We start from the raw sequence: 27,917 nt of genomic DNA, 5'->3' as shown, positions 1-27,917 counted from the left end.
AACTGCCTACTCCGCTGGAGAGCTTCCCTCCGGGGCGGGGCGTCGGAGCCGAGACCGGAAGGGCGAGGGGGCGGGGCTTCGGGGTGGTCGCCCGGGTTACCAGGAGGCGGAGCCGCCGAGGCTGCTGTGGGCCGGATGTCCGGGCGCTGCTACCGTGGCGGCTGATCCCGGAGCTCCTTCGGGGAGACCTGCAAGCGGCCAATGGGTGAGTGGTCCCGGAAGGGTCGGGAAGCGTTTGTCTTAGTCCCCGTCTCTTCCCCACGCCGGCGGCTTTGGGCTCTGCCCCGGCGGGCGGCCTGCGGATAGCGGCGCATCCTTGCCCCTTGCTCGCACAGCCTCGCCCGGTCTCTGGACTCGTCCTGGGGGTCCGGGTCGCCTCGGCCCCTCTCGGGCTGCGGAGGAGGCACGCCGTAGAGGGGAACGGGCTGTGTGTGCCAGGGCAAAAGGCCAGGCCTTGGTCGAGTGCGAGAGGTCGCTTCGGTCCCTTTTAGTCCCTTTGTTTAGCATTCGTGAGGGTCGACTTCAGAATTCAAAGCGCGGGCGTTAGTAAGGCCGACAGCCAATGAGGGTAGAGGAAGCTCTTCGCTGCTGAAGTCGCCCGCTTGAGCATCAGGCGTTAAGTTATAGGGCGCTTCATAAAGGGACAAGACCGTTGGAAAAAAGAAAAAAAAAAGTCATAATATTTTAGCCACCTTCCAGTGAAGCGGAAGGGGATATCAAACGGACACCGGGAGCCGTAGTTTTGGTTGGTCCATGATGAGCTGATTTCAGTTTATCATGGTTGTTTTCGGGCCTTGGGTTTTGAGAATTTCAGATTATTCACATTCAGACGTATTTACTAAACACCTACTGGATGCAAAACACATGTGGAAGAAGCCTCTAGTTCTTTAACTTCTGTCTTCTCAAAAACTCTGAAACCGTTCATTTTTGTCTTAGTAGTTTAGGGCAGAGTGATTACAATTGATTAAGAATTACATGCCAAATAAGGTAAAGAAGCCCAGGGATTTAAAAAAATCAGGAATTTGGCAAAAGTAAAAAAGTAAAAAGTAAAAATATTAAACTTGAAACATTTTAGTTTGTGCTCTTTCTATTGTTTCTCAGCAGTACAGGGAAAAAGAAATCAAAAGTCCACTTGAATTTGAAAGGAGAAAGGGCTTTGTGGACCAAGCAGTCTCTATTGTGAATTCATGAAAAATTTGGGAAATTATTCAATAGTGAAAGGAAGGAAAAAGTCTTCTCTACCTTCAGGATCTTCCAGCTGGACTAAAAATTAAGTTTACATGAGATAGATGAACAGAAAAAAAAAAGTTTTATGTGTTCATGGAGGCCTAGTTATGAAACTTGAGACCTAAAGAAATGACCAAGGCAGGCAGTTCTTTATACATTATCAACAAAGAGGCAATAAATTTGTGAGGAATTTACCGGAAAAGGAAAACAGGTGTTTGGGCTAAGGTAGTAGACTGGCAAAAAAGTAACAAGGTTTATTTCTGCAGCTTTTTTGACCTTAAAGTCATTATCAGTGTTAATAAGGATATCTTTATACTGCTTTCAGGGAGAAAGAGGTGTGAATGTCCTTGCCCTTGTTGTTTCTTAAGTAACTTTTATTTAAAATAATCAGTATTCCAGAGTGGCTCATTTTGGGAGCCTGCCCTTGGTTCCTACAGTAGTCATAAAATGCACAATTTTCCGGATTGACCACAGTTGTTTCAGATTTATTCTTCTCTAAGCTGTAGGTTCTTTGAGGGCAGGGACTCTTGTTATGTTGCTCGGTGGCTCTTTAAGAAGTTCATAGCCAGGGAGTCTGATACTTAATGCACGTTTATTGAATCAATGAATCAGTGAACGAAGGAAATCAGATGTCTCTGATGAAGAAAAAACAAAACACACTTAATAGCTTTTTGTTGGTGAGGCCAAATACAATCTGTAGGCCCTGAGGTATTTTTTTTGTGAAGAAAAGCTGCTTTTTATTTTGTCCAAGCCTTGAAAGCAGGGGGTTGATTCTCAGGTAGATATCAGTATCCCTGATACTGATCAGAGGCCCAGTGACAACCTTGATGAAATTTTCACCTGTCCTCAACAAACATTAGGACAATGTTGTAAGCTTTTTCTTAAGGTGAATTTATTTACTTTAATGGCCTGACCTTTATTTTGAAATTATGTCTTTTCTGCTTTTCTGGTATTAAAATGTGTTCTATTAAGAACGAAGGTGATATTGTGTGTGTCTTTGTGTATGTGTGTATGTGTGCATGTTCTGACTGGGCAAAAATAAGGGGTGGTGATTCTCTGTTAGCTTTCTAATTGAAAAGTGGAACTGCAAAAGTCTAGTCCATCTAATCAAGGGGGACTAGCTGCTGGAGCCACTGGAGACATACCAGGTTAAGCTTTGAATTCTGGGGATAGATCCCACTCTGCTGGTCGATGGCTCTTAACCAGAAGCAATAGTATTAACAACAGGGTTTCAGTATAACTTTCTGCAGTGACAAGGTGTAAAAGGGGAATTTTAGATTTAAAAAGTAAGTGCATCAAGACTTTTGTTAATCTGTATCATTTTTAACAACTGTGTTGAGATATTTCTGCCAGGTGCTTCAACTGTTATTACATTATTTTATAATCACAAAAGATGTTACTTTACTGGCATTTGTTTTTAAAAAGCTGTCGATATTCAACCAGCATGCCTTGGACTTTACTGTGGGAAGACCCTATTATTTAAAAATGGTTCAACTGAAATATATGGAGAATGTGGGGTAAGTCTTACTTAACATTTCGATGTTGTTTTGTTGCTAAAATCTTCTTGCTTTTGAAATATTTTCACTTGTAGAATATCTTTTTTCTTCATTATACTCAATTTATAAAACTATGACACATTAATAAAATTCTTATTTGTGTTGTCATATTAATTGTAATACATCTTTCTTGACAGTCTCAATTAACATTTTTTTAAAACATTTTATAATTTTATAGTAATTTCTAATACTTATTAATGCTATAGTGCAGTGACTTGGGCAGTAAGTTAACATTAAAACTCCAGAATTTTTCTCTGTAATTATTTTTATGTAGCGTTATTAACTTTGTTATTAATTTGTCATTTAATGTTAGTCAACTGTTTTAGTAACTTAGTAAAAGGAATCTTTTAAAAGAGTGTTATACAGATATATCAAATACAAGGTAGATATATTTTACAATGCGCTTTCTTTTTTATTTCTAAAAGATGCACATGTATACATGTTTAAACTGAAATGGGATGTCTTTATAGAATGACTTTGGGATATTAAGATAAATCCCTAAAATAGTATCTGTACAAAAAATATTGTTCTTATGTTATAGGTGTGTCCAAGAGGACAGAGAACAAATGCACAGAAATACTGTCAGCCATGCACAGAGTCTCCAGAACTTTATGATTGGCTGTATCTTGGATTTATGGCTATGCTTCCCCTTGTTTTACATTGGTTCTTCATCGAATGGTACTCAGGGAAAAAGAGGTTAGCACTTTCTATGAATGTATCTGGACGGACGGACTGATGTTGGAATAATGATCATTTAGAAGACCTTATTAAATAATTGTGGTGAACCTGTTTTTGCTTTATATTCTGATGACGTTTGACTGTGGCAAGAAAACTTAAGGATAGGGCATGTCTTAGTAATTATAAAGGGAAATATCCTTTGTTTTACTCTAAATGATAAGGAAGGAATTTTTTTTTCATTTCTCAATTACAATCTCTATGGGTTCTCTATAAAGAATTGGTTATGATTACAAAACTGTATTGTTGGAGAACAAATGCTTTGTGATTTAATTTAATACTAGTAATCTAGTATAATATTAAGATAATATAGCTGCAACCTAATTATGAATACTGATACTAAAACATTAAAATCAACAAGCATTTATTGAGCCCTATGTTTTACGGTTAGATGATTGGGGAGGAGGTACAGAAAAAGTTTATAATAATAAACTTCTCTAATTTTGTAGAGAAGACAAATGCATATGCAACTAATTATAAATCAGTTTTAAAAGTGTATGAACAAAAAAAAGTATAAACGTGTTATGAGGGATGCCTGGGTGGCTCAGTGGGTTAGATGTCCACCTCTTGGTTTTGGCTCAGGTCATGATCTCAGGTCATGGGATCCAGCCCTGTGTAGGCTCTGTGCTCGGGGTGGGGGGGGGGGTCTGCTTGAGATTCTCTCCCTTAGCACCCCCTCAGCTTGCATGCACTCAGCCTCCCTTTCTCTCTCTTACGTAAATAGATACATCTTTAAAAAAAAAAAGCATTATGACCAAAATGCTCTGGAATCACAAAGAATGGAAGAGATGAATTGTGCCTGGTGTGATCTGAAAGACTTTAAAAAAACATTTTAGGCAGAGGAAATAGCACGGACAGTGGCATGGTGGTGTGAAATGTGTGCTGTGCTACAGGTGGGACTGGAAGTAGTGGGGTGATCAGAGTGTGGATTGCACATCAAAGGTAATAACTAGGAGAGTGGGAAAAACAGGTTGAGGCCAGAATGTAAAGGTATGTTTGTCTGTCTGTGAGAAAGACTGTGTACTCGTGCAAGCAGGGGGAGGAGCAGAGGGATAGGGACAAGCGGACTCTGCACTGAGCATAGAGCTTCGTGTGGGGCTCTGTTCCAGGACCCTGAGCATGACCTGAGCTGACACTGAGTCAGTCGCCTAACCGACTGAGCCTCCCAGGCACCCCCAGAATGGGAAGGTTCTTTGGTGAGGATGTGAAGTTTATATTGGGAATGAGCAGCCAAATTAGTACATTCAAGCCCTACCGGCCTTTAGTTCCTCCAGCTTCTCAGCATCTTTCCCTTTCGCCAGCTCTTCTCTGCCTCAGATGCTCTCTTGTCCCTCTTGACTGCAGCTTTTTACCTAGCTGCCTTTTCTTTCAGATTTCAGTTTAAATTACTCCTAGTTGTAGAGACCCTCCCAGACCAATTTAAAGTAGGTCTGCCCCCCTTATTTCTTTTTTTAATAGTATTCTTCATTTTATTGTTTTTGTTTTGTATTTAGTAGTCAACACAATGTATAATTATGTTTGTTTCCTCCTGTCTCCCAACTGGAAGTCCATGAGGGCAGTGGCCATCTCTGTTCTCCATGGAATTTCCAGAGACCAGCACAGCTGCTGGCACGTAACAGATGCTCATTTAGTATCTGCTGCGTGGATGATTTATTGGTGAAGATTTTGGTTTACACATCACTGGCTGTATATTTTAGGAAGGTAACTTCTATAGAGAGTAGATGAGAGGCAAGGTATATTAGAAGGCTGTTTGCAAGAAGTAGGGATGACCAGACTCCAGTAGTGTGAATGGGAAGGATGGGCAGCAGAATTAGAATTAGTAGTTTTCTGGATCCCACCTAATAAATCCACGCTGATCATTTATATTGGAAAAGTATTGGTTCTTTTTCAGACGGATCCGTAAAAAAGGTTTTTATTTATTTATTTATTTATTTTAAAGATTTTATTTATTTATTTGACAGACAGAGATCACAAGTAGGCAGAGAGGCAGGCAGAGAGAGAGAGAGAGAGAGAAGCAGGCTTCCTGCGGAGCAGGGAGCCCGATGCGGGGCTCGATCCCAGGACCCTGAGATCATGACCCGAGCCGAAGGCAGCAGCCCAAACCACTGAGCCACCCAGGCGCCCCTAAAAAAGGTTTTTAAAAAAGTACCTCTCATCTTGCTTTTAATTTTTGTTCTAGAATGATGAGAGACGAGGGCAAGGAAGGAGACGTGATAAACTGAAAGCTGAAGTGGAGTAATTGCTCAGCTAGTTGGTTGGAACGTCTCAGCCATAAGCAGGGAAGAGATGGGGTTAGAGAGATGCACCTCACCAAATGCATTTGAATTAAAACATCAGTTATGTTTGAGGGAGAGTCTTGGAGCAGAGTGTGGGGTTGGGTTTGAGGGTAGAACAGAGGAGTGATTAGTTCTCAGGCAGGAAAGCAGGTATGTTTAAAAAGAAGGAGTTTGCATAACTTAGGTATGCTTTGCCTAGGAAATTGACAGCAAAGGACACCAGAGCCATCTCTTGCATTTTCCAGAGATGTTGCCCTTACGATCAAGGAAGTAGAGGCCTAGCTGTCTGAGACTAGCCCAGTGTTTCTCAACCTTTTATTCATTGTCACTTCCTTAAATAAGGAGCCCTTTCAGATACTTTTTTCCTAATTTCACCTACGCCTATGAAATTTTAATATCATCACTGTCTATGTCATGTATGCACCTATGTGCTATATATAACAAATGTAAGATTATTTTATCCCCAAGAACCAATTTTTGCCCTCTTAGGAGTGAAGTCACCCCTTGGGAATGCATTGGCCAGACTCTCATCAAAACTTTCCTTTCTGGTACTCTTGCTTTCCCCAGAATGTAGTATTAAATTTGTTTTTCTTTAGGACCAGGGCAAAGATTAGCAGAATTACATATCTTTATGCAGTATGGTCAGAAGCTGTGCTGCTTATGTGACTTGTTTTTATATAATTTATAACTTTTAGAATGTATTGAGCGGTCACTAGGGATATTTGCAGTGTGCCAAATGCTGTGCTGCATTGCAAGATTCAGAGAGGACTGAAATGTGGCTGCTCCCAGTCCGGTGGATGAGAAAGACAAGCCATCATAGTGTTTGTGAGGTTCTGTAATAGAGGTTTATGGAGAGTTTTAAGGCTGGCATGAAGAAGAAAGAAGTTAATTTTTCCTTCTCAGAGTAGAGCAGTGTCACAGAAAAAAACTGACTTTAAGCTGGACTTTGCAAAGTGAGTAGATTTTGATAGAAATTGAGGAAAAAGTCTATCAGTAAGAAGAAGATGTGCCAAAGTATGGAGGCAAAAAAGCACAGTATAATGAAGAGGTGAGAGCTGAGGGTCTTATGAGAGATGGGGACTAAATGAGACCAGGGTAGAGAGTTAAGGCTACAGGAATCTTAGGAAGTATTCCTAAGACCTGGGGATAACTTCCAGAGCTGATCTTGAAGGATGCACAGCTTGCCAGATGGGTGAGTGAAGGATGCCCATGTGTGTGGACGTGTGAGGAGAAAAGGAAAGTAGCGTGGCTGGGAGGGGTGGAAAACAATGCTGGTAAGGGGTATTTTTCCTGAAAGACAGATGGAACTCAACGAGTAGCCTACTAAGGAGAGTTTTAGAAGCCCAATTTTGTTCTGTAAAGATCGTGTGGTTGACTGCAGACAGTTTGAAAGGGGCACAATGAGAGACAAGTAAGGTTACTAAAGTAGTAGCAAGAAATGATGAGGTTGGGATGTTGCTTCTAAAAATATGAATTCTACAATGAAGCAAAATACTAGATTATATTATGTGAAATTATGTTTGTTTATGTATGCACTCTTTCCATCTGTGTAAAATCATGCAGGAGTTCTTCCTGCGATATGGGCTCATTAGGAGCTCCAAGAGACCCTCCTGTGGGAAATAACTGAAGTTTGGAAAAGACACACTATTTAAAGACCTTGCTGGTTTCACTGGAGGCAGGGGAGATCTCCAAGAATCCATTTTTAGAAAACACAAGCCAAGGACCCCTGGGCGGTTCAGTGGGTTAAGCCTCTGCCTTCGGCTCGGGTCGTGATGCCAGGGTCCTGGGATTGAGCCCCACATTGGGCTCTCTGCTCTGTGGGGATCCTGCTTGCCCCGTCTCTCTCTGCCTCTCCCCCCCGCCTTACCCCCGCCTCTCTGCCTGCTTGTGATCTCTGTCTGTCAAAAAAGTAAATAAAATAATTAAAAAAAAAAAAAAAAAGAGAACACAAGCCAACCTTAAGCTGGGGCCAGAGTGACAAAGCAGACAGTAGGAATGGGAGCATTGCCTGTGGTTTATTGCTGACCACAGCAGGTCCTGAATCTGAGGCAGCCGTTGTGAAGCCTACACTCTTAAGAGGCTGGAGCCCAAGCTAGTGGTGGGCACGACTGCCAGCGAAAGCACAGATCCTCTTTGCTGGAAGGCGTCCCGTATCCTTAGTTTAGGCCCTAAGACTCTTACTCATTAATATCTGTGAATGACCTCATACTCCGTGATAACCAAATAAAATCAGCACTGTGACTGAGAGTGGGTAAACTTAACAGACAGTATAGGTGTGCTTCTAAAGGACTGCAGATAATGGACTGTAGGCTACCTTGTAGTGCTTAAAGAAATAGACCCAAAGACCTCCAAGAGTCAACAAGAGGTTATTGGGAATGAACAGACAGGTTGGTTTAAAAAACAAAAGGAACTTCTAGAAATAAAATTTTTAAAATGGTAGGTCAATCAGCAGATTGAACAGTTGAAGATAGAATTAGTGAATTAGGAAATACATGTATCTGTGGACATTGGGAGATGGAGAGGAGAAGTGAGTTGGGGGAAATCGGAGAGGGGGACGAACCATGAGAGACTGTGGCCTGAGACAAACTGAGGGTTTTGGTGGGGTAGGAGTTGGGTGAGCCTGGTGGTGGGTATTGTGGAGGGTACGTATTGCATGGAGCACTGGGTGTGGTGCACAATGAATTTTGGAACACTGGAAAAAAACAAAATTTAAAAAATAATGCAATGCTGAGAGAAAAGGAGATAGAAAATTTGAAATATATTAAGGGAAATGGAGCATAGAATGAGAAGCTGTAGTGTGTGTCTATAATCCCTGTGGGAATCCACCTAGGTTCAGTTAAACATTCAGTCTACCAGAGGTAGACAACCCTAGGTCATACCAAGAACCAGTCTTGCCCAGAACGAACACAGCTTGCCTACAGGGCAGCGTCAGCTTTTGAAGCAGTTGAGTTCAGCTGGAGGAAGATAAAGTCCACACTGAGTGGGTGTGGGAGTCCAGGTTTAAGTTCTTATGCCCTAAAGGAGCCATTCTTTCTGAAACCTCTCCATAAGTATAGCTTCCAGAGCCCTGCAGGGAACATGCCAATTTATAAGAATTGCTGAACTCAAGAAGGCCAGATCATGGTGTCCCATCAGATATTTATTGCTTATTTATAGTTCTCCCCAGTCCCGGTACAGTCTATCAATCAAGGAGTTGTTCGTCTCCTAAACAGTGTTACCTGGCAATAACGTTGACATGTTACCCTTATCAGGCTTCCAGAGGAACTGAGCTAGTTAACTGAAAGTCAGAGTCTCCTGTGCAGAGGAAAAGTTTTATTAACTCTTTGTACATAGCTTTTAATCAGAGTCTTCAGAAAAAATAGAGAAAACGAAGGAGAGTCAATATTTAAAGACATATTAGCTTCGGATTTTACAGACATAGTGAAAAACAGATTCACAAAATTGCTCCTGGGGAAGCAAAATACATTCTAAGCAGAAGAAATAAGAAACTCATACCTGTTCACGTAATTACCCTGCAGACCACCAAAAACGAGACACCACATGGTGCTCTGGTCAGCAGCCCTCTTTGTGCTGACAGTTGACAGCTGGCATCTACTCCAGCCATACAGCCTGTTTTGAACACTCCAGCCAAGTCAAGCCTTTAGATGAGTACATCCCGGATTGGTATCATGTGGAACAGATAGGACTGCCCAGGTGAGCCCAGTCAGATCACAGATTAGTGAGAAATAATGAATGGTGGTTCTCAAACCACTAAATTTTGGTTTGCTATGCAGTGATAGATAAACATTGTTCAGATAGAAAACTCAGAAACATCTGTAGACTAGATAATAGAAATGGTAAGAAAGCTTAGTAAAGAGGCTGGCTGTAAGATAAATATACAGGATCTTTTATCTTCCTATATTTCATTTATAGTACCACGGTATTATGAGAAAGCTAAGACTGAGGTAGCTAAGCTACATTGGATTCATATTGTGGAACATGACAAGCTAACTCTAAAATCTATATGGAAGTCCAAAGGCCCAAGAATGGCCAAGACCACTGAAGAAGTAGAAGAATGTATGTAATATCAAGAATGATTGTCATATTCTTTTGTCTGAGGGATAAAATTGGACCCCAGGAACAAAATAAGGAACCTAAAAACAGACCAGTAATCTCTGAAACTTGTATGGTAGAAGTGGCATGGTGGTTTGGGGGCGTGGGGGGTTAGGAGGGACAGTAAACTCCTCGGTAATGTGCTGCTGCTGGGACAGTTGGGATACCCAAGTGGGAAAATCTAGTCACACCCTACCTTAGATTATACAAAGAAATCTATTATAGGTGAGTGAAAGACTTAAATGTGAAAAGCAAACCTTTAAACCTAGAAGAAAATGTAGGTTAATATTTTTCTTGGAATAAGGATTTTTCAGAATATTAAAATGCTAACCAGAAATTTAAAAATTGATAAAATAAATTCTATTAAAATTGAGAACATCTGTTTATAAATATCACAAGAGAGTGAAAATTCAACTTATAAACTGAGAGGAAGGCATTGACAACATACTTAAAAAAGTAAATGTGGATAAATGATGGAATGGGCATGCAGTAGAATATTATATAGCAGTGAAAATGAACTTTAGCTAAAGCAATGCCATGGATGAATCTTGGAAATGTAATTTCGAATGAAAAAAAAAATCTCAAGACAAATATCACTTTAATAGTGCTTAAAAATAGCCGAAACTGGGGTGCCTGGGGAGCTCAGTTTGTTAAGCGTCCAATTCTTGGTTTCGGCTCAGGCTATGATCTCAGGGTCATGAGGTTGAGCCCTGTGTCAGGCTCGACCTGTGTCCGTGCTTAGCAGGGAGTCTGCTTGAGATTCTTTTTGCCTCCCCCACCCTCTCTTTCAAATAAATTAATCTTTAAAAAAATAAGCAAAACTAGACAGATTATGAAACATAATCTAATTGGAATAAAAACTTCAGAAAAAGTGATAAAGACAATTTAGTATAATGGTTACCTCTTTGGGGAGAGCCAGGAGTGGAGAATGAGGAAAGAACAGAGGTAAATGTAGGTTAATGTTCTAGTTACTAGGTTAGATGATGAGCTTATAGTGTTTACTATATTACTACACTTTATAACTAATATATATTACATTTAATCTTTTATGTGCTTTTGATATTTAAGATCATTTAAAATGCATAGATACTAAAACATTCTTAACAGTTTGGCAGGGCACTAAAGATACTTTATGCTCTTCTGTACATTTAGATAGTACTGGCACCGTGTTATCTGGGATGCGTATCCCTTTTTAATATAGACGGTTAAACTCTTCTCAAGTGGTTTTTATGTTTGGCGTTTCTTAACCTATTTAGAAGATATTTTAGCTTCAGGATTTATCAGTTAAAAGATCCTTTTAGAACCTGTATTTTGAAACATACAGGTTTTCTTAAAATCAATTGAAATCCTGAAAAATTCCTATAATTGTGCTGCTTTTGCTTTCCTAGTTCCAGCGCACTTTTCCAGCATGTCACTGCGCTATTCGAATGCACCATGGCAGCTCTTACCACCTTACTTGTGAGCGACCCGGTCGGTGTCCTTTACATCCGCTCCTGCCGAGTCTTGATGCTCTCCGATTGGTACACTATGCTTTACAACCCGAGTCCCGACTACATCACCACGGTGCACTGCACACATGAAGCCGTTTACCCACTGTAAGTATTTTCACAGACCGAAGATCACTTAGAAAATGACAACTATAGATTTTATTCATTTCAATAGGTTGAGTATTGAAGAATGGCTTCCAGGAACTGGGAGATATGCAGAGATGATTTTCTGCTCTTGAAGGATACACAGTCTAATTGATGGGAATAGAAATACATTTTGGTATAATGCATGTTTTTATGAACATGTTTTTATGTTGGTATTGAAGGGTATATAAACATTCTAAAATAAGCGGCATTTGTTTCTTTAAAAGGGGTTTATAAGGCAATATCTGACACAGAGGAAAGAGTATGGGTTTTAGGACTAAAAATAAGCTTGAGTTTGAATCCTGAGCTGCTGTGGTAACATAATTGTGTTAAGAGCCTCTCATAACCTCCATTTTTCCCATTGGTAAAAATGGGAATAATGGTACCTTATAACATGATTGTGAGTATTAAGTCTGCACATATCAGATACTATGTGCAGTGCTTACATACAGGAAGCACTTAATAAAGTAGTAGCTGGCATTGTAATTAGGGTGCTTAGGTTAGTGGTTTTTTTGGTTTTGTTTCTGTTTTTTTCCACAACTAATGTTTATAATTTCCATGAGAATGTTTTGTCTTAAAAATACCAAATTTGGGGCACCGGGTGGCTTTGTCAATCAAGCAGCTGCCTTCAGCTCAGGGTCCTGGAATCAAGCTCTGCATCGGGACTCCCTGCTCAGCAGGGGGTCTGCTTCTCCAAATCCCTCTGCCTGCCGCTCTGCCTACTTGTGCTATCTATCTGCCAAATAAATAAATCTTTAAAAAAAAATACCAAATTCATAAGATTCTGTATAATACTGTCCTAGACTACTTCATTTTTAGAATTTCTCCTCATGTTCATTTTGATGTGTTTTTCTTGTAATAAAGAGTCTGGTATTGACATTTTATATAGCAAGTTACCATTACATAATATGCTCAAGAAAATAGTCCTCTTTGTGCAGTTTCTTAAGCATACTAAGTGTGAAAAACACATTCACATATGTAAAAGGGTAATTTTTAAAAAAAGTTCCAGGGACGCCTGGGTGGCTCAGCTGGTTAAGCGGCTGCCTTCGGCTCAGGTCATGATCCCAGCGTCCTGGGATCGAGTCCCGCATCGGGCTCCTTGCTCAGCCAGGAGCCTGCTTCTCCCTCTGCCTACCACTCTGTCTGCTTGTGCTCACTCTCGCTCCTCTCTCTCTCTCTGACAAATAAATAAATAAAATCTTAAAAAAAAAAAAAAAGTTCCAGATACAGAGGTATGAACATCTTTCCACCTGCCTACCATTAAGCCCTGTAAATTATTTATTTCCTGTATATATGCCATCTGTCCCTGTATATACATATAATTTACATGTAAGACTATATATAAATGACTGATAATGTGTTCTTGGTTGGTGTCAGAGCTATAACTCTCAGCTTTGATTATTCTCTTCTCATATACTATCCAGGGGACTGCAGGACTTAACCTGGTCCTATTTAGAGAGCTTAAAAAGGGAATCAGATATCGTGTATAACCATTTTATTAAAAAAAAAAAAATCAGACTCACTTGCTGGTCACATATATAAATATTTTTTATACTATCTATAAAGCATATAGTAGGGAAGTCAACAAATACTTAGAACAGAGATGGCAAATAGGTGCTCTCCGTCCTCATTCTGCGACCACATCCTTACACAACTTCATTGATCAGGATATGTTTCACCATCTTTGAATTAAGTAGGTTTTTTTTTTTCTCAGCAACTTTTCCAGTAGTCACAGTGCAGTGGCCTGTCTGCCTTTTTTTATTAATTATACACAACAGTGGTTTTTGAAAATTAAGAGAAGATTTTATGGTATCAACACTGGGTTTATTCATATTTACTTTACATATTGTTTACTGGGGCTACACTTTTCAAAAAGCAGCAGAACTACCCAGGGTACCTGGCTGGCTCAGTCAGAAGAGCATGCAACTCTTGATTACAGGGTTGTGAGTTCAAGTCCCAGGGCATAGAGATTATTAAAAAAAAAAAAAAAAAAAAAAAAAAAAACTTAAAAAAAAAGGCTATAGGACTACCAAAAGTTATAGAAATTTTTTTCTTTCGTGAGTCAACAAAAAGTGATGGCATAAAATTATCATTGGAACACTATTACATTGACTAATGGAGGTTATTTTCTCCATTGGCATATATATAGCCTAGTTCCTTACAAATTGAGAAATGCCAGGATACTTTACCCTAATTGTAGTTTTGAGGGGAACTTGATTAGATGAAACATGGAAAAGCATGTAAATTGCTATTATTAGAAACTTACTATAAAAATGTTTACAATACTGAAACCTTATGAATTAATAGGTTGACTTAATATACTTTTAAAATCTTTTTTAGCATCTTTGATTTTAAATTGATCAGTAGGTATTTTAAAACTTATTCTCTGTGTTATGATTCCTTGTTCTATTTTACAGATACACCATTGTATTTATCTATTATGCATTCTGCTTGGTATTGATGATGCTGCTCCGACCACTTCTGGTAAAGAAGATTGCCTGTGGGTTAGGAAAGTCTGATCGATTTAAAAGTATTTATGCTGCACTGTACTTCTTCCCAATTTTAACTGTGCTTCAGGCAGTTGGCGGAGGCCTTTTATGTAAGTTTGATGAAAGTCAATGAAATATATTTTATTTTTATGTGTGATAAACTATTTTCCCTAAGTATAATTTTGGATCTTTTTCTTCAAAATAGTTTTTTTAATCCTTGAAAATACATATTTTTGCTAAAACATAATCAGTCTTATAAAAAACGTAAAAAAATGGGCTTCTTGGAATGGAATGTTCTCAGACTAATCAAAGCTGATTTTTATTTAAAGAATACTTTGAATCTGAAGCTTTGAACCTAAGTAGGAATATTTTTAAAACCTGAGTATAAATTAAAAAATAAGAACTTGTTTTTACATATAATATATAGAAACTACTATTTGATACTGTATACTAACATATATTATCCTTAAGTTATGTCTTCAGGTTTGTTGTTTGTTTTATGTCTTCAGTTTTTGAGTTCCTTTATCAAAGCTTTTTAGGTACAATAAAAGAATCCTCAGTGTATTCTTTATTTTAATATAGCTATTCATTTATTCAGTAACTATGTAGGCTGAATTGTGACTCAAAAGAAGAATAAGAAAAAGTTGGTGTTAAAGGACTGACATACTAGTAGGAAAGCTATAAGTAGCGGAGAGAATGTAGTATAGTACTTACTTGAATATGTGACATTGAATATTGCAGGGCTGTTAGATGCCATCTTTTATATGAACCCTACTGGTTACAGAGGACAAGGCTTCTGGCCTAAAGGAATAGGCAAGATTGGCATCATAATGTAGCATGGTAATGAATTTGGTTCTGGAGGAGGATGGCACTGTGAAGGTGAGGCCAAGGGAAGAGGAAACTGGAGACTAGTCAGAGGTCTGTTATCCCTCATATTCTAGTTTACTGATACATTGTTTCAGTTGACCTACATAATATTTGAAAATGTATAGGTTCCTTCTAGCTCCTACCATTCCCTATTTTCTTAGATTTGGCCCACTTCCCTTATTCACCTGCTTGGCTGGCCTCTGGAGGTGTTTGAGGTTGCTGTTCTTGCTCTTGGGAATAGAGACCTACTCTTTAAGGATTTTAGACAGCAGAGTGACATATGTAGGTTTGCATTTTGGATAGAGAACTTGGTAGCAGTGTGGAGTATGGATTGGCGGGGGAGGAGGACCTGGAGGATCAGGTAAGACGCTATTGCAACTAGCCAGGCCGGACTGGCCTAAAGTAGAGAAACACTGGAAATGGAGAGTATTTTGAAGATAGAGTTAACTAAACTAGGTAACTGATTAAATACACAGGTGAGGGAATAGGGGAATATGATAGAGTAGCTTTCTGACTTTTTCTGACTTAGTAACTGGTGAATAGAGCAATAGAAGCAGTTATTAGAAGAAGCAAATAAAATAGGTTGATGAGAAGTGAATCTGGTTTTAGCTGTTCATGAAATATTCACTAAAGTACAGGTAATTATTTATACCAGTCTGGCACTTAGGAGAGCTGTCTAGGGGGGAAGGATTTAGGAATTGTCAGCCTCCACCCTGGGTCCTAGACTACAACTGGTGCTGTTGTGCAGAACCTCTTGAGGGGAAAAGCTGTGGAAAGTGGGTCAGGATTTGGGAAGTTAACCCAGGAGACTGCCAGACCCCACTGCTTCATTTACTGTGGCTGCCGATATTGCAGAATGCTTTGTCCCACATAGAACGTCAGATCATTTTGTTAACAAGCCTCTGCTCAAAACACATTCATTGTGAGGATCAAGGAGTTAGTGTTCATTTGCACTAAATCTAAATGTATGCAGTCTGCTGAGAGTAGTCAGAGGATGTCATACCAACTTGTAATTTTATGATATTGGAAAAAAAAGTAGATAATTTTGGTTTGTTGGGGTATCTTAGTCACTTCAGACTGCTATAAAAGTACCATAGACGAGGTGGCTTGCAAACAACAGAAATTTTTTTCTCACAGTCCTGGAGAATGGGAAGTCCAAGAGCAAGGCACCAGCAGATTTGGTGTCTGGATAAGAGCCCCCACAGTGTCCTCATGTGGCAGAAGTCGGGGGTGGAGGGCTCTCTTATGTAAACACACTATTTTCATTCACAAGGGCTCTGCCCTCATGTCCTGATCACTTCCCAAAGGCTCCACCTCCAAATCCCAACACATCGCAAGTTTAGGATTTCAGCAGGAGAATTTTGGGGCACACAAACATTCTGTTCATAACAAGGAAATAGAGATGTCTGAGCAAAGAAGAGCAGCAAGCAGCTTCTGGTAGCTTAAGATACCTGGGTCTAGGGAGAGGGACCCTGGAGGTATTAGGAAGAGGTCTGTGACAAATTTTACCTCCTTGGAATTATTATTGAAGCCAATTTTTAAGTGTGATCTGCATCAGAACCACAAGGGGAACTAAAATGCAGATTCTCAGGCCTTACCCTTGGGCCTAGTTGCTCAAAATCTCAAATTATTTTACACCCTAGAGTAAGAACCATGCCTGAGCCCAAGACCACCCTCCACTACCCGAAGTTTAGGCCTTGTTAGAAACTCCCTTTCCCTCTTTTTAAACATAGATGGCTTTTTACTACTCAGTCTTAAATTTGTAGCATTAGCAATATTGTTTATAAATTAAATGAGGTGTTTTTGAATGGTTGGTTGAGGACCTAATCGCTGTCTGTGAAGTAAAAGATGGTAAATGTCAAATAAGGCATTCAGTTATTTAGTAAGTTGGAATTGGGCCTGTATAGATAAGTCAGAATTTCTGGCTTCTGCTTTCTGAATTAACATTTGAAATTTTTCCAAATGGGTTCCACTGCGATGTAGAATGATCAGTGGTTTCATAAATTGAACTTGTTTTAAAATAATTATATGAAAAATAATTCATGATTTTATTCTCAATTTGTTCATTTGTTTTAGTGTGCTATAAATTGAAAACATTTTAAGAGAAAAATAGTGTTTTATAAGGAAAAGTTTTGCTTGAAGTAGAAATATCTAGAATTTTGACATAAAGAACACTGAATGATCCGTTTGTCCTTTGAGCTTTATTGACACTGAACTTTTCTAAAGAGTTATTAAAACTGTGTAGCTCTTCTCAACCAGTGTCCCCCATCTGGACCACAAAACAAAATTATTTGAGTAATTACTTTCTCAGTCCTCCCAAGTTCGGTACATACTAGTGTTCTAGAAGCACAGACAGAAGTTAATTCTTTACATTCAGTGATGCCTCAAGGTAGGGTCTTCAAAGCTGGACCAAGGAGTTTTACATTTTTAAAATTACAATTTACAACTTAAAATACAATTTACAATTTTAAAATTAAAAGAAAAATAATTCTTAACGTGAAAATTATGTGAAATTTGGATTTTATTACCCCTAAAGTTTTGTTGGAACATTGCCACACCCATTCATTTCTGGATTGTCTGGCTGTACCCACTGCAGCAGGGATTTGGGTGATGGAGACAGTCACTGTGTGGCCCACAAGGCCAAAAATATTTACTATCTGGCCTTTTACAGAAAGATTGCTGACCCCTGCCTTAGGGCATTAGGACTTAAGTCTCTCATAGGACTGGTTGAGAAAGTTTTCACTATGAGGAGAATTATGCTGTTTGAATTTTTTTGATGGTTTATTCAGAAAATTTGTTTAATTTTCAATATAATACCAATGTTTGTTTTTTTCAGATTATGCCTTCCCATACATTATATTAGTATTATCTTTGGTTACTCTGGCTGTGTACATGTCAGCTTCTGAAATAGAGGTAGGAAATCTTTTTTTCCTTTGTTAAAGGTTTTTTTGATTGATTGTTTTTTAATTTAACAACTGAATAGAATAGTACATATGATATGGTACAGCTGATTGATTTAGGAATGGCTATTTGATGGCACTCAGTAGCTGTTAGCATTTTAAGTTTATGCAAGGTTGTATATTGGACTGTATTTGCTTGGGAAATTCATGCAAGTGGTAGACTCAACTATCCAGCATATTGGAGAAAAAACAATCATATCACATAACTTACACACATAGAAAATGTTTAATTATTGAAATGTTGAAAGTTATTAATACTGTTTTGAAGGAAACATGAAATGCTTTATTGTGTGTAGAACTAATTTTACACTTTATTTTACATTGGCAACACTGACAGTCATCAGTAATTATATACATTTTGTACTCAATTTTCTTCCTAACTTTATTGATTATGGATGTTTTTTACTTTTGTACTCTAATATTTTGGTGATTTGGAAATAATGTCATAGTCACATTAGTTTTGACCCTGTTCCTGTTTTGTGATCTCCGTCTTCTGCCTCTTTTTAGTATTTCAGTGGAAGGCCACTGTTAGAACTCTTTGATTTATTCCTTTAACTTGAAAGGAATAAAAGTGTTGCTTGCTAATCTAGTGCCTTGGCACAATCTTCAGGTGCTGTACTACTGTTGGTAAGGTGTGTGATTTCTCAAAATTCTTTTGTAAATAAGTTCAGCCCAGGGGAAGTAAGTTGTTATCTACTTTGGAGTCATTGCTGTTACTCTTTTTTCTTTTACATTAGTGAAAGAATGAGAGGGAATGACTTTCAGCCAGAATAATAGTAGACTAGACAGAATATTTTTATGGTGATTTACATCTTTTCTTTTGTATTCTGTCTCCATTTCTGCTTTGTAATCCTTAATCAACAACACAACATTTTTAAAGAAGATAAGCAGATTCATTTTTGAGGGAGACATGATTGGATATTTCAATAAAATGAAGTTTTCGAATTTTTGTTTGTTATCTATAACTACTATGGATAGCTAAACTAGCTTGAAACTGATCTCTCTGCTCTAGGAATCTCTCCTATATAAAATGTTCATGTACTTCAAGTAGCACTTTGTAATGAATCAGAAATAGGGAAAAGAAAAGTCTAGTTCTAGGTGAGTTAATGAGTCATTTAATAAGAGAGAGAGTTGGTAACCTTCCGCAAATTACATTTTAGTGTGTTTATTAGCTCCTTTAGATATTACTTTTATAATCATTTATTCCCTCTAATTTCTACATATTAGAAAGCTGTTCAAAGATTAAAGGAAATCAGGCTGTCATTTGTGCTCCTTTTTAATTATCCAGGCAGCAGACTCCAAGAATACTAAGAGTGAGGAAGCTGGGTGTATATACCTCCTCCTTCCTGCCTATAAGACTCAGTTACAGTGGATCAGGGCAGGAAAAAGGCACATCATGTGGAGTTCCCTTCTGGTTCATATCTCTCAGAAGAAACTGTAGTGTTTCCAGGGTTAAATGGTGGTGTGGACTAGAATTGAGAGACATGGGCTCCTGTTTTGGTGCTGTCCCTGATTGTTTATTATGACTGTTGGAAGCCTCAGTTTCCTCATCTGTAAAGTGTAGTGATTAGACTGAATAATTTCTTGGGTCCTTTTTAGGTCAAACATTGTGTGATTCTGAGATTATTGTGTGGAAACAGTACATTTTATTTTTATTGAAGTATTAACATCAGTGTTATGTTAGTTTCAAGTGTACAGTATAATCAGCAAGTCTGTACATTACTCTATGCTCATGATTTGTGTACTCAACCCCCTTTTTTCACCTACCTCCCCTCTCGTAATCACCAGTTTGTTCTCTGTATTTGAGTCTTTCTTATTTAATTTTGTTTTTTTCCCCTTTTTATCCTTTGTTTCTTAAATTCCACATTATGAGTAAAATCATATGGTATTTGTCTTTCTCTGATTGAAAGACTTGACTTAGCAATATACCTTCTAGGTCTCTCCATATTGTTGCAAATGGCAAGATCTCATCCTTTCTTATGGCTAAGTAATATCCCATTGTTTATGTGTACCACACCTTTATCCATTCATCTGTCTATGGACACTTGGGTTGCTTCCATCATCTTGGCTATGTAAATAATGAAGTGCACATATCTTTTCAGATTAGTGTTTTCATTTTCTTTGGGTAAATACCCAGGAGTGGATTTGGGTAATCTATTTTTAATTTTTTGAGGACCCTCCATACTATTTTCCACAATGACTGCACCAATTGGCATTCCCGGTGCACAAGGGTCCTTTTTCTCCACATCTTGGCCAACGTGTGTATCTTGTGTTCTTGATTTTAGCTACTCTGACAAGTCTAAGGTGATATCTCATTGTAGTTTTGATTTTGAATTTCCCTGGTGATTAGTGATGTTGACCATCTTTTCCTATGTCTTTGGCCATCTCTAAGTCTTTCTTGGGAAAACTGTCCAAGTCCTCTGCCCATTTTTTTAAATCATATCAAATTAAGTTGAGTTGTAGAAGTTACAGGATATACAGATGTTGAGTGTTGGGTGTTGAGTTGTAGAAGTTATAGGATATACAGATATATGCATATCTGTATTAATTTATATATATATATATATATATATATATACACATACACACACATATATATAAAATATACATCCATATTAACCCCTTATCAAATATATAACTTGCAAATACCTTCTCCCCTTCATTAGATTGCCTTTTTGTTTTGTTGATGGTTTCTTTCACTATGTAACAGCTTTTTATTTTGGTGTAGTCCCAATGCTTTGCTTTTGCTTCTTTTTCCCTTGCCTGAGGAGACCTAGGTAGCCATTGTCAAATTACTGCCTATTTTGTTCTAGGAATTTTGTGGTTTCAGTTCTTATATTTAGGCCTTTAATCTATTTTGAGTTTATTTTTGTGTATGGGTAAGAAAGTGGTCCGGCTTCATTCCTTTGCATGTAGGTGCACAGTTTTCATAGCGCCATTTATTGAAGAGACTGTCTTTTTCCCTTTGTATACTCTTGCCTCCCTTGTCCTAGATTATTACTATATGCATGGGTTTATCTCAGGGCTTTCTATTCTGTTCCATTGATCTATGTGTCTCTTTCTGTGCCAGTACCTTCCTGCTTTGATTACTGCAGCTTTGTAGTGTGTCTTGAAATCTGGGATTGTCATAACTCCAGCTTTTTCTTTCTTAAGATTGCTTTGGCCATTTAGGATTTTTTTGTGGTTCCAAACAAATTTTACAATTATTCTACTTCTGTAGAAAATGTTGTTGCTATTTCGATAGGGATTGCATTACATCTGTAGATTTCTTTGGGTGGTATAAACATTTTAACGTGGGTCTTCCAGTTCATGAGCATGGAGTTTCCATTTGTTTGTGTCACCTTCCGTTTCTCTCATCAGTGTTTTATAATTTTCAGAGTACAGGTCTTCCGTTTCCTTGGTGTATTTTTGTTTGTTTTGTTGTTGTTGTTTTTTAAAGATTTTATTCATTTATTTGATAGAGAGACAGTGAGAGGGAACTTAAGTAGGGGGAGTGAGAGAGGGAGAAGCAGGCTCCCCGCCGAGCAGAGAGCCCAATGCAGGGTTTGGTCCTGGTACCCTGGGATCATGACCTGAGCCAAGGGCAGACACTTAAAGACTGAACTACCCAGGTGCCTCTCGCTTCCTTGGTATAGTTTATTCCTAGATGTTTTATTATTCTCATACAATGTAAATAAGATTGTTTAATTTCTCATTCTGCTACTTTGTTATTAGTGTATAGAAATTCAACAGATTTTTGTTCATTAATTTTGTATCCTGTGACTTCATTGAATTCATTTATCAGTTCTGGTAGTTTTTTGGTGGAGTCTTTAGAGTTTTCTATATATAGTATCATGTAATCTGCAAATTGTGGAAGTTTTACTTCTTCTTTACTAATTTGAATGTCTTTTGTTTTGTTGTTTTTTCTTGTTTCTGTGGCTAAAACTTCTAGTATTCTGTTGAAGTGGTGAGAGTGAACGTCCTTTCCTTGTTCCTGATCTTAGAGGAAGAGCCCTTGGTTTTTCACCATTTAGTAAGATATTAGCTGTGAGGTTTTTATATACAGCCTTTACTATGTTGAGGTTCCTTTCCTCTAGACCTACTTTGTTGAGAGGTTTTTTATCACAAACAGATGGTTGTGCTTTGTCAGAAGCTTTTTCTGCATCTGTTTAAATGATGCTATGATTTTTATCCTTTCTCTCATTAACGTGATTATCATATTGATTTTGCCAATACTGAACCACCCTTGCAACCTGGAATAAAACCCACTTGATTGTAGAGAATAATTTTTTTAGTGTATTGTTCCATTTGGTTTACCAATATTTTGTTTAGGCTTTTTGCATCTATGTTCATCAGAGGTACTGGCCTGTAGTTTCCCCCTTTTTTTGTGGTGTCCTTATCTGATTTTGTTACCAGGGTAATGCTGGCCTTGTAGAATAAATTTGGAAGCTTTCCTTCCTTTTCTATTTTTTGGAATAGATTGAGAAGAATGGGTATTAATTCTTTTTTAAATGTCTGATAAAATTCACCTGTCATGCCATCTGGTCTTGGACTTTATTTTCTTGGGAGCGTTTCGATTACTGATTCCATTCCATTAATAATAATTGGTCTGTTCAAGTTTTCTATTTCCTCCTGATTCACTTTTGAGAGATTATATGCTTCTAGGAATGTATCCATTTCTTTAAAGTTGTCCAATTTATTGGCATGTAATTTTTCATAATAATATTCCTTTAACATCCTTTTTATTTCTGTGGTGTCAGTCATTTCTTCTCCTTTTCTGGTTTTATTTGAGACCTTTTTTCTTGCTGAGTCTGGCTAAAGGTTTATCAATTTTGTTGATCATCAAAGAGCCAGCTCGTGTTTCACTGATCTGTTCAATTTTCTCTTTCTTTCCTTTTCTTTTCCTTCCTTCCTTCCTTCCTTTTGCCTCTATTTCATTTACGTCTGCTCTAATCTTTATTATTTTCTTCCTTCTCGCTTTGGGATTTGTTCTTTCTCTAGGTCCTTTAGCGGTAAGGTTACTTTGTTTGAGATGTTTATTTCTTGAGGTAGGCCTCTGTTGCTATAATCTTTCCTCTTAGAACAGTTTTTTCTGCATCTGAAAGATACTGAACCATTGTAGTTTTCATTTGTCTCATGTACTTATTTATTTCCTCTTTGGTATCTTGGTTGACCCATTAATCGTTTAGTAACATGTTATTTAGCCTCCATGTATTTGTGTTCTTTCTAGACTTTTTCTTATGATTCCTAGTTTCATCCCTTTGTGATTGGAAAAGATGCATGATATGATTTTGATCTTTTTAAGTTTGTTGAGACTTTTTTTGTGGCCTAACACGTGATTTATTTTGGAAAAGATCCCATGCACACTTGAAAAGAATGTGTAATCCACTGTTTTTGGATGGAATGTTTGAATATATCATTTAGGTCCATCTGGTCTCATGTCATTCATAGCCATTGTGTCCTTTTTGATTTGTCTGAATAATGTATCCATTGATGAAAGTGGAATATTGAAGTCCCCAACAATTATTCTATTACTGTTAGTTTCTTCCTATCTGTTAATAGTTGCTTTATGTATTAGGTGCTCCCTTTTTGGGTGCATAGATATTTATAATTGTTCTATCCTCTTGTTGAATCGTTCCCTTTATAATTATATAGTTATCTCTCGGTACACTCCTTGTTTTAAATTCTATTTTGTCCCATATAAGTATTGCTAACCCAACTATCTTCTAACTTCTGTTTGCGTGATGTGTTTTTCTGTCCCTTCACTTTCAATCTTACATGTGTGTTTAGGTCTGAAGAAAAGTCTGTTAAAGGCAGCACTTAGATGGATTTTGCTTTTGTTTTTTTATCCATTCTGTACCCTATGTCTTTGGATTGTAGCATTCAGTCCATTTATACTCAAAGTAATTATTGATAGGTATGTACTTATTGCCATTGTTACTTGTTTCACTGTTATTTTTGTAGTTCTCTGCTCCTCTTTTTTCTCTTTCCTGTGGTTTGATGCCTTCAGTGTTATGCTTGGATTCCTTTTTGTGTGCATTTTATAGGTTTTTGATTTATGGTTACCATTACATTCATTTATAACTTCTTACATGTATAGCAGTCTAAATTAAGTTGTGGGTCACTTTCGTTTGAACCCATTCTAAAAGCACTAAATTTTTACCCTCCATTCCTGCCATGTTTTACATATATGTCGTCATACTCTACATCCTTTTGTCAGACCCTTGACTGCTTTTTATAGATATAATTGATTTTACTGTTTTTACATTTTACTCTCCATAATGGTTTTATATGTGGTTAATCTTTTATTACATGTTTGCATTTACCAGTGACATTTTTTCCTTTTATAGCTTTCTTACTCCTTATTATGGGTTTTTTTGTTTGTTTGTTTGTTTGTTTCACTCAGAATTCCCTTTAACATCTCCTGTAAGGCTGGTTTAGTGGTTGGGAAAACTCCTGTCTCCTTTAGCGCTGCAATAACAGTCTTGCTGAATAGAGTATTCTTGGTTACAGGTTTTTTTCTTTAACCATTTTGAAAATATTGTGCCATTCCCTTCAGGCCTGCAGAATTTTTGCTGAAAAATCACCTGATACGGTCTTAAGGAGTTTCTTTTATGTGTAATTGCTTTCTCTTCTCTTGCTGCTTATACAATCTCTATCACTACTTTTGCCATTTTAATTATTGTGTCTTGGGTTTTGTTAGGTGCTGTCTGTGCTCCCTGCATCTGGATGTCTGTTTTCTTCCCCAGATTAGGGAAGTTTCAGCTTTTATTTCTTCAAATAAATTTTCTGCACCTTTTCTTTCTTTTCCTTCTGGGATCCCTATTATGTGACTATTGTTATGCTTGATGGTGTCACTTAACCTGTTCTCCTTTTTTAGTACATTTTTTTTTTGTTTGCTGTTCAGGTTGGCTGCTTTCCATTACACCAGTCTTCCAGATACTGATCTGTTCTTCTCCCTTCTCTATTGATTTCCTCGAGTGTAATTTTCATTTCAGTTATTAGTTCTTCATTTCCAACTAGTTGTGTTTTATATTTTGTATGTCTTTATTGAAGGTCTCACTGAGATCCTCTGCTCAATTATGACCATTACTTTATCAGGCATGTTGCTTATCTTTCCTTTGGGGATTATTCCTTGGTCTCCTCATTTTGTCTAACTCTGTTTTTTTCCTTTGTATTAGAAAAGTCAGCTACATCTCCTGATCTGGAAAGTAGTGGCCTTATGAAGAAGGGGTCCTGTGGCACAGCGCTGCCATTCACCAGAACCAGGCACTGCAAGGGTACCTCCTCTGTGGGGTATATGGGCCTTGCTGTTGGGGCTGTGTCAGTCCAGTCAGCTGCAGTGGCTTCCTTCATCTGCTCAGGGCATACCAGGCAGGGTTTGGGGCCTGAGCTGTTAAAGTGTCAGTCTGGGGCCCCCGAGGGCCTGTAGTTGGGCAGGATTGGCAGTCAGACCAGATGCCTGTCCCCCTTCTGTGTGTTGGGGCTGCAGCTAAATCACTCTCCAGGGTTAACCTCTCCCTTCCCTGTCCCCGAGAGATTTTCGTAGGTCGGTGGGCCTAGCAATCACACCAGATGCTTGTTCCCATCTGTCTCTTGCAGCTACCATGGCACTGATCAGCAGGGTACTTCCTCTGCACTTTTGGTTATAAGGGCAGGAGCCACTTTGGAATGCTGCCATCTCTCCTGGGGTTGCGTGCAGAGTGTGTGGGGGCAGGAGGGACACCTGCTGAGTGAATCTGCAAGAGAACATGGGCTGGGTGTGGTGGTAGCAAGCTAGGTGAAGAGTGTTCTGCTGGTTCCTGCAAATGTCTGGGTATTGAGGTCGGGGAATGTGCTAGCTCTTTTGTTCTTGGATAAGTTTCCTAAAGATCCCTGCCCCTACAGTGAACGTTCTGAAATTAGTAAATCTCCTTCTCATACACCCCTGGTGCTTTTCAAACTGCTGCTTCTAGCTGTATTTCTGTTAGGTTGTTATGCTGGCTCTTTTTTTTTTTTTTTTTTTTAATTCTAGTTAGTTAACCTCTAGTGTAATACTGGTTTCAGGAGTAGAATTTAGTGATTTATCACTTACCTATTATGATGGCTCTTTAATGGCTGGGAGTACTCAGTTTCTCTGTTATTTTCTGGATCTCCTGGAGCTAAAGGCCCCTGATTGTAAAACAACAAAAACAAAAACCTCTTAATAAGGCCCACTGGGGGACTCCTCGCAGTGCTGGACCCCCATGCCTAGGGCTGCTGGTGTAGGGTCTGATCCTTGGGCTTCTTGTGGTTAGTCTCTCTCAGCACATGGTTCCTAACCGTCACTCCACCCCTCTTACCCTTTTTGATGTGGCTTCCTCTCTACAACTAACTGTGAAAGGTCTTCTGCTGCCAGTCTTTGGGTCATTTTCAGAGTGAGTTGCATTGATGTGTGTTATCTCCTTGTATCCGTGGGATGAGGAGAGCTTAGAATCTTCCTATTCTGCCATCTTCCCAATAAGTAATACATGTTAAATTATAACGTAATAAATTATCTAGCTTATTCAGTCCAATAACTTGTATTTGTCTTTTCTTTTACAAAATTATATAGAACTGCTATGATCTTCTGGTGAGAAAGAAAAGACTTATTGTTCTCTTCAGCCACTGGTTACTTCACGCCTATGGAATAATATCCATTTCCAGAGTGGATAAACTCGAGCAGGATTTACCCCTTTTGGCTTTGGTACCCACACCAGCTCTTTTTTACTTGTTCACGGCAAAATTTACTGAGCCTTCACGGATACTCTCCGAAGGAGCCAACGGACACTGAATGTAAAATACCAAAAAAACCTAAAAAGTGTTCTTAGTAAAAAAAAAATATATATATATATAAAATGCATTAATACTCTTCTGTTGTACCTGGAAGAAAGATTAGGGGTTTTTGGACTTTTTTTTTCTGTTTTTGACTTAACAGACTTTATGGTTAGAGTTGGAAAATACAAAATGCTGTAGTAGCCTGTTACATTAAATATATACTTTAGCATTCTATGACACTAGGAGCATGTTAGGAAGCCCTTGCCTCCTCAACAATTTATTCTTTAGAGCAAAATCATGTTTCTCTATATCTTGGCAAGTATAATCTGAAATCCTAAGCATTGGCCTAATTGTGCATGTCTGTTGTATTTCAATTTGTTTTTCAAATATAATGAATTATAAGGACAAACATACCTTGTGGTCTGATAGCAAATATGAAAATGATGTATGTTGTTTATTGTTATTTATTTTTACCAATACAGTATTTTGATTATAAAAATAGAGGATAATTTATATAACAAGTTTTCTTTTTATGGGTAGTTTGGTTGAAGACATCTTCTGATGATTGTTTCTGTTAAGAAAAACAATAAAATGCTTAACTACAAAAAATCTCAGATGTTGACATTTAATTGTATTTTGCCACACTACTTGTGGAAGTAATTCAGACTTAAGTAGTCCAAATGAATAAATACATGTATTCACATAGTCCCTTCCTCTTTGATCTCATTTTTGAAGGATATATAGACAATGCCATGTTGATCCTGAAACTTTTTTCACATTGTGACATCTCTGAATTAGGATGCATCTTAAAATTGATACCTTCTAAAACTAAATACAGAATATATACAAGATACAGTTTTTCTGTGGTCAGTTATTAATGGGTGTGCTGTGGATTTTATGCTCGGAACGCTTTAAGAGATCCATGTGGGAGCAAAATAAGGTTTTTTTGGGCACTTAACCTAATAATCTGGCCATTTTCTCCATTTGTATTGTTGAGAAGGTTATTTACAGATTCTATTTAGTGGGGATTATGCAGGTTTGTTAAACTTAGGACATCCATTGACCATTGCAAAATATGAAAGAAAGTGCACTCACTTGTTTTATAGTTTTGTTTGTGCCTTTTAAATTCACAGCAATTGTAACCTTCAAGTTATTTTGTTAGCTTTTCTTTGTTAATGTTTTTCATAGTACATTCAACCACCGGGGGATGGACTTTTTTGATACGGATTTGTTTCTTCTTTTCTGTAAGAGTAAAAATAAAATGCAAAAATTCTGTGTATGTCACACAAGTTTGGGTGGTTATTAGTGTGCATTAAAATTCTAAATTTCC

At 38.0% G+C, this 27,917-nt stretch overlaps 2 protein-coding genes across 6 annotated transcripts in view; one reads left to right on the top strand and one right to left on the bottom strand.

The window, feature by feature from the left end:
- The first annotated feature begins 38 nt into the window (after nucleotides 1-38).
- JKAMP (JNK1/MAPK8 associated membrane protein) lies at nucleotides 39-27,196 on the top strand. 2 transcript variants are annotated; one of them, XM_082734984.1, is made up of 7 exons: nucleotides 39-205; nucleotides 2,671-2,744; nucleotides 3,325-3,479; nucleotides 11,275-11,481; nucleotides 13,935-14,116; nucleotides 17,710-17,786; nucleotides 26,385-27,196. In XM_082734984.1, the coding sequence occupies exons 1-7, from the start codon at nucleotides 202-204 to the stop codon at nucleotides 26,601-26,603; spliced, it is 918 nt and encodes a 305-aa protein (XP_082591110.1). In that variant the 5' UTR covers nucleotides 39-201; the 3' UTR covers nucleotides 26,604-27,196. The 2 variants fall into 2 exon arrangements, with proteins under 2 accessions (XP_082591110.1, XP_082591109.1); XM_082734983.1 differs by having other exon boundaries at nucleotides 90-205; nucleotides 2,653-2,744.
- CCDC175 (coiled-coil domain containing 175) overlaps nucleotides 26,749-27,917 on the bottom strand; it is a 68,561-nt gene continuing 67,392 nt past the window's right edge. For 3 of the 4 annotated variants that reach the window (XM_082734967.1, XM_082734969.1, XM_082734968.1), the window contains one exon: nucleotides 26,749-27,829. In XM_082734967.1, the coding sequence (XP_082591093.1) occupies nucleotides 27,738-27,829 (92 nt within the window). In that variant the 3' untranslated portion in view covers nucleotides 26,749-27,737. The remainder of the gene's footprint in view (nucleotides 27,830-27,917) is intronic. The other variant, XR_014312865.1, reaches the window with a different exon arrangement.

Source organism: Mustela nivalis (assembly GCF_964662115.1).
Source record: "Mustela nivalis genome assembly, chromosome: 6".
NCBI lineage: Eukaryota > Metazoa > Chordata > Mammalia > Carnivora > Mustelidae > Mustela > Mustela nivalis.
Note: the sequence above shows the minus strand (reverse complement) of the source record. Positions and strands in the feature narration are given on the sequence as shown.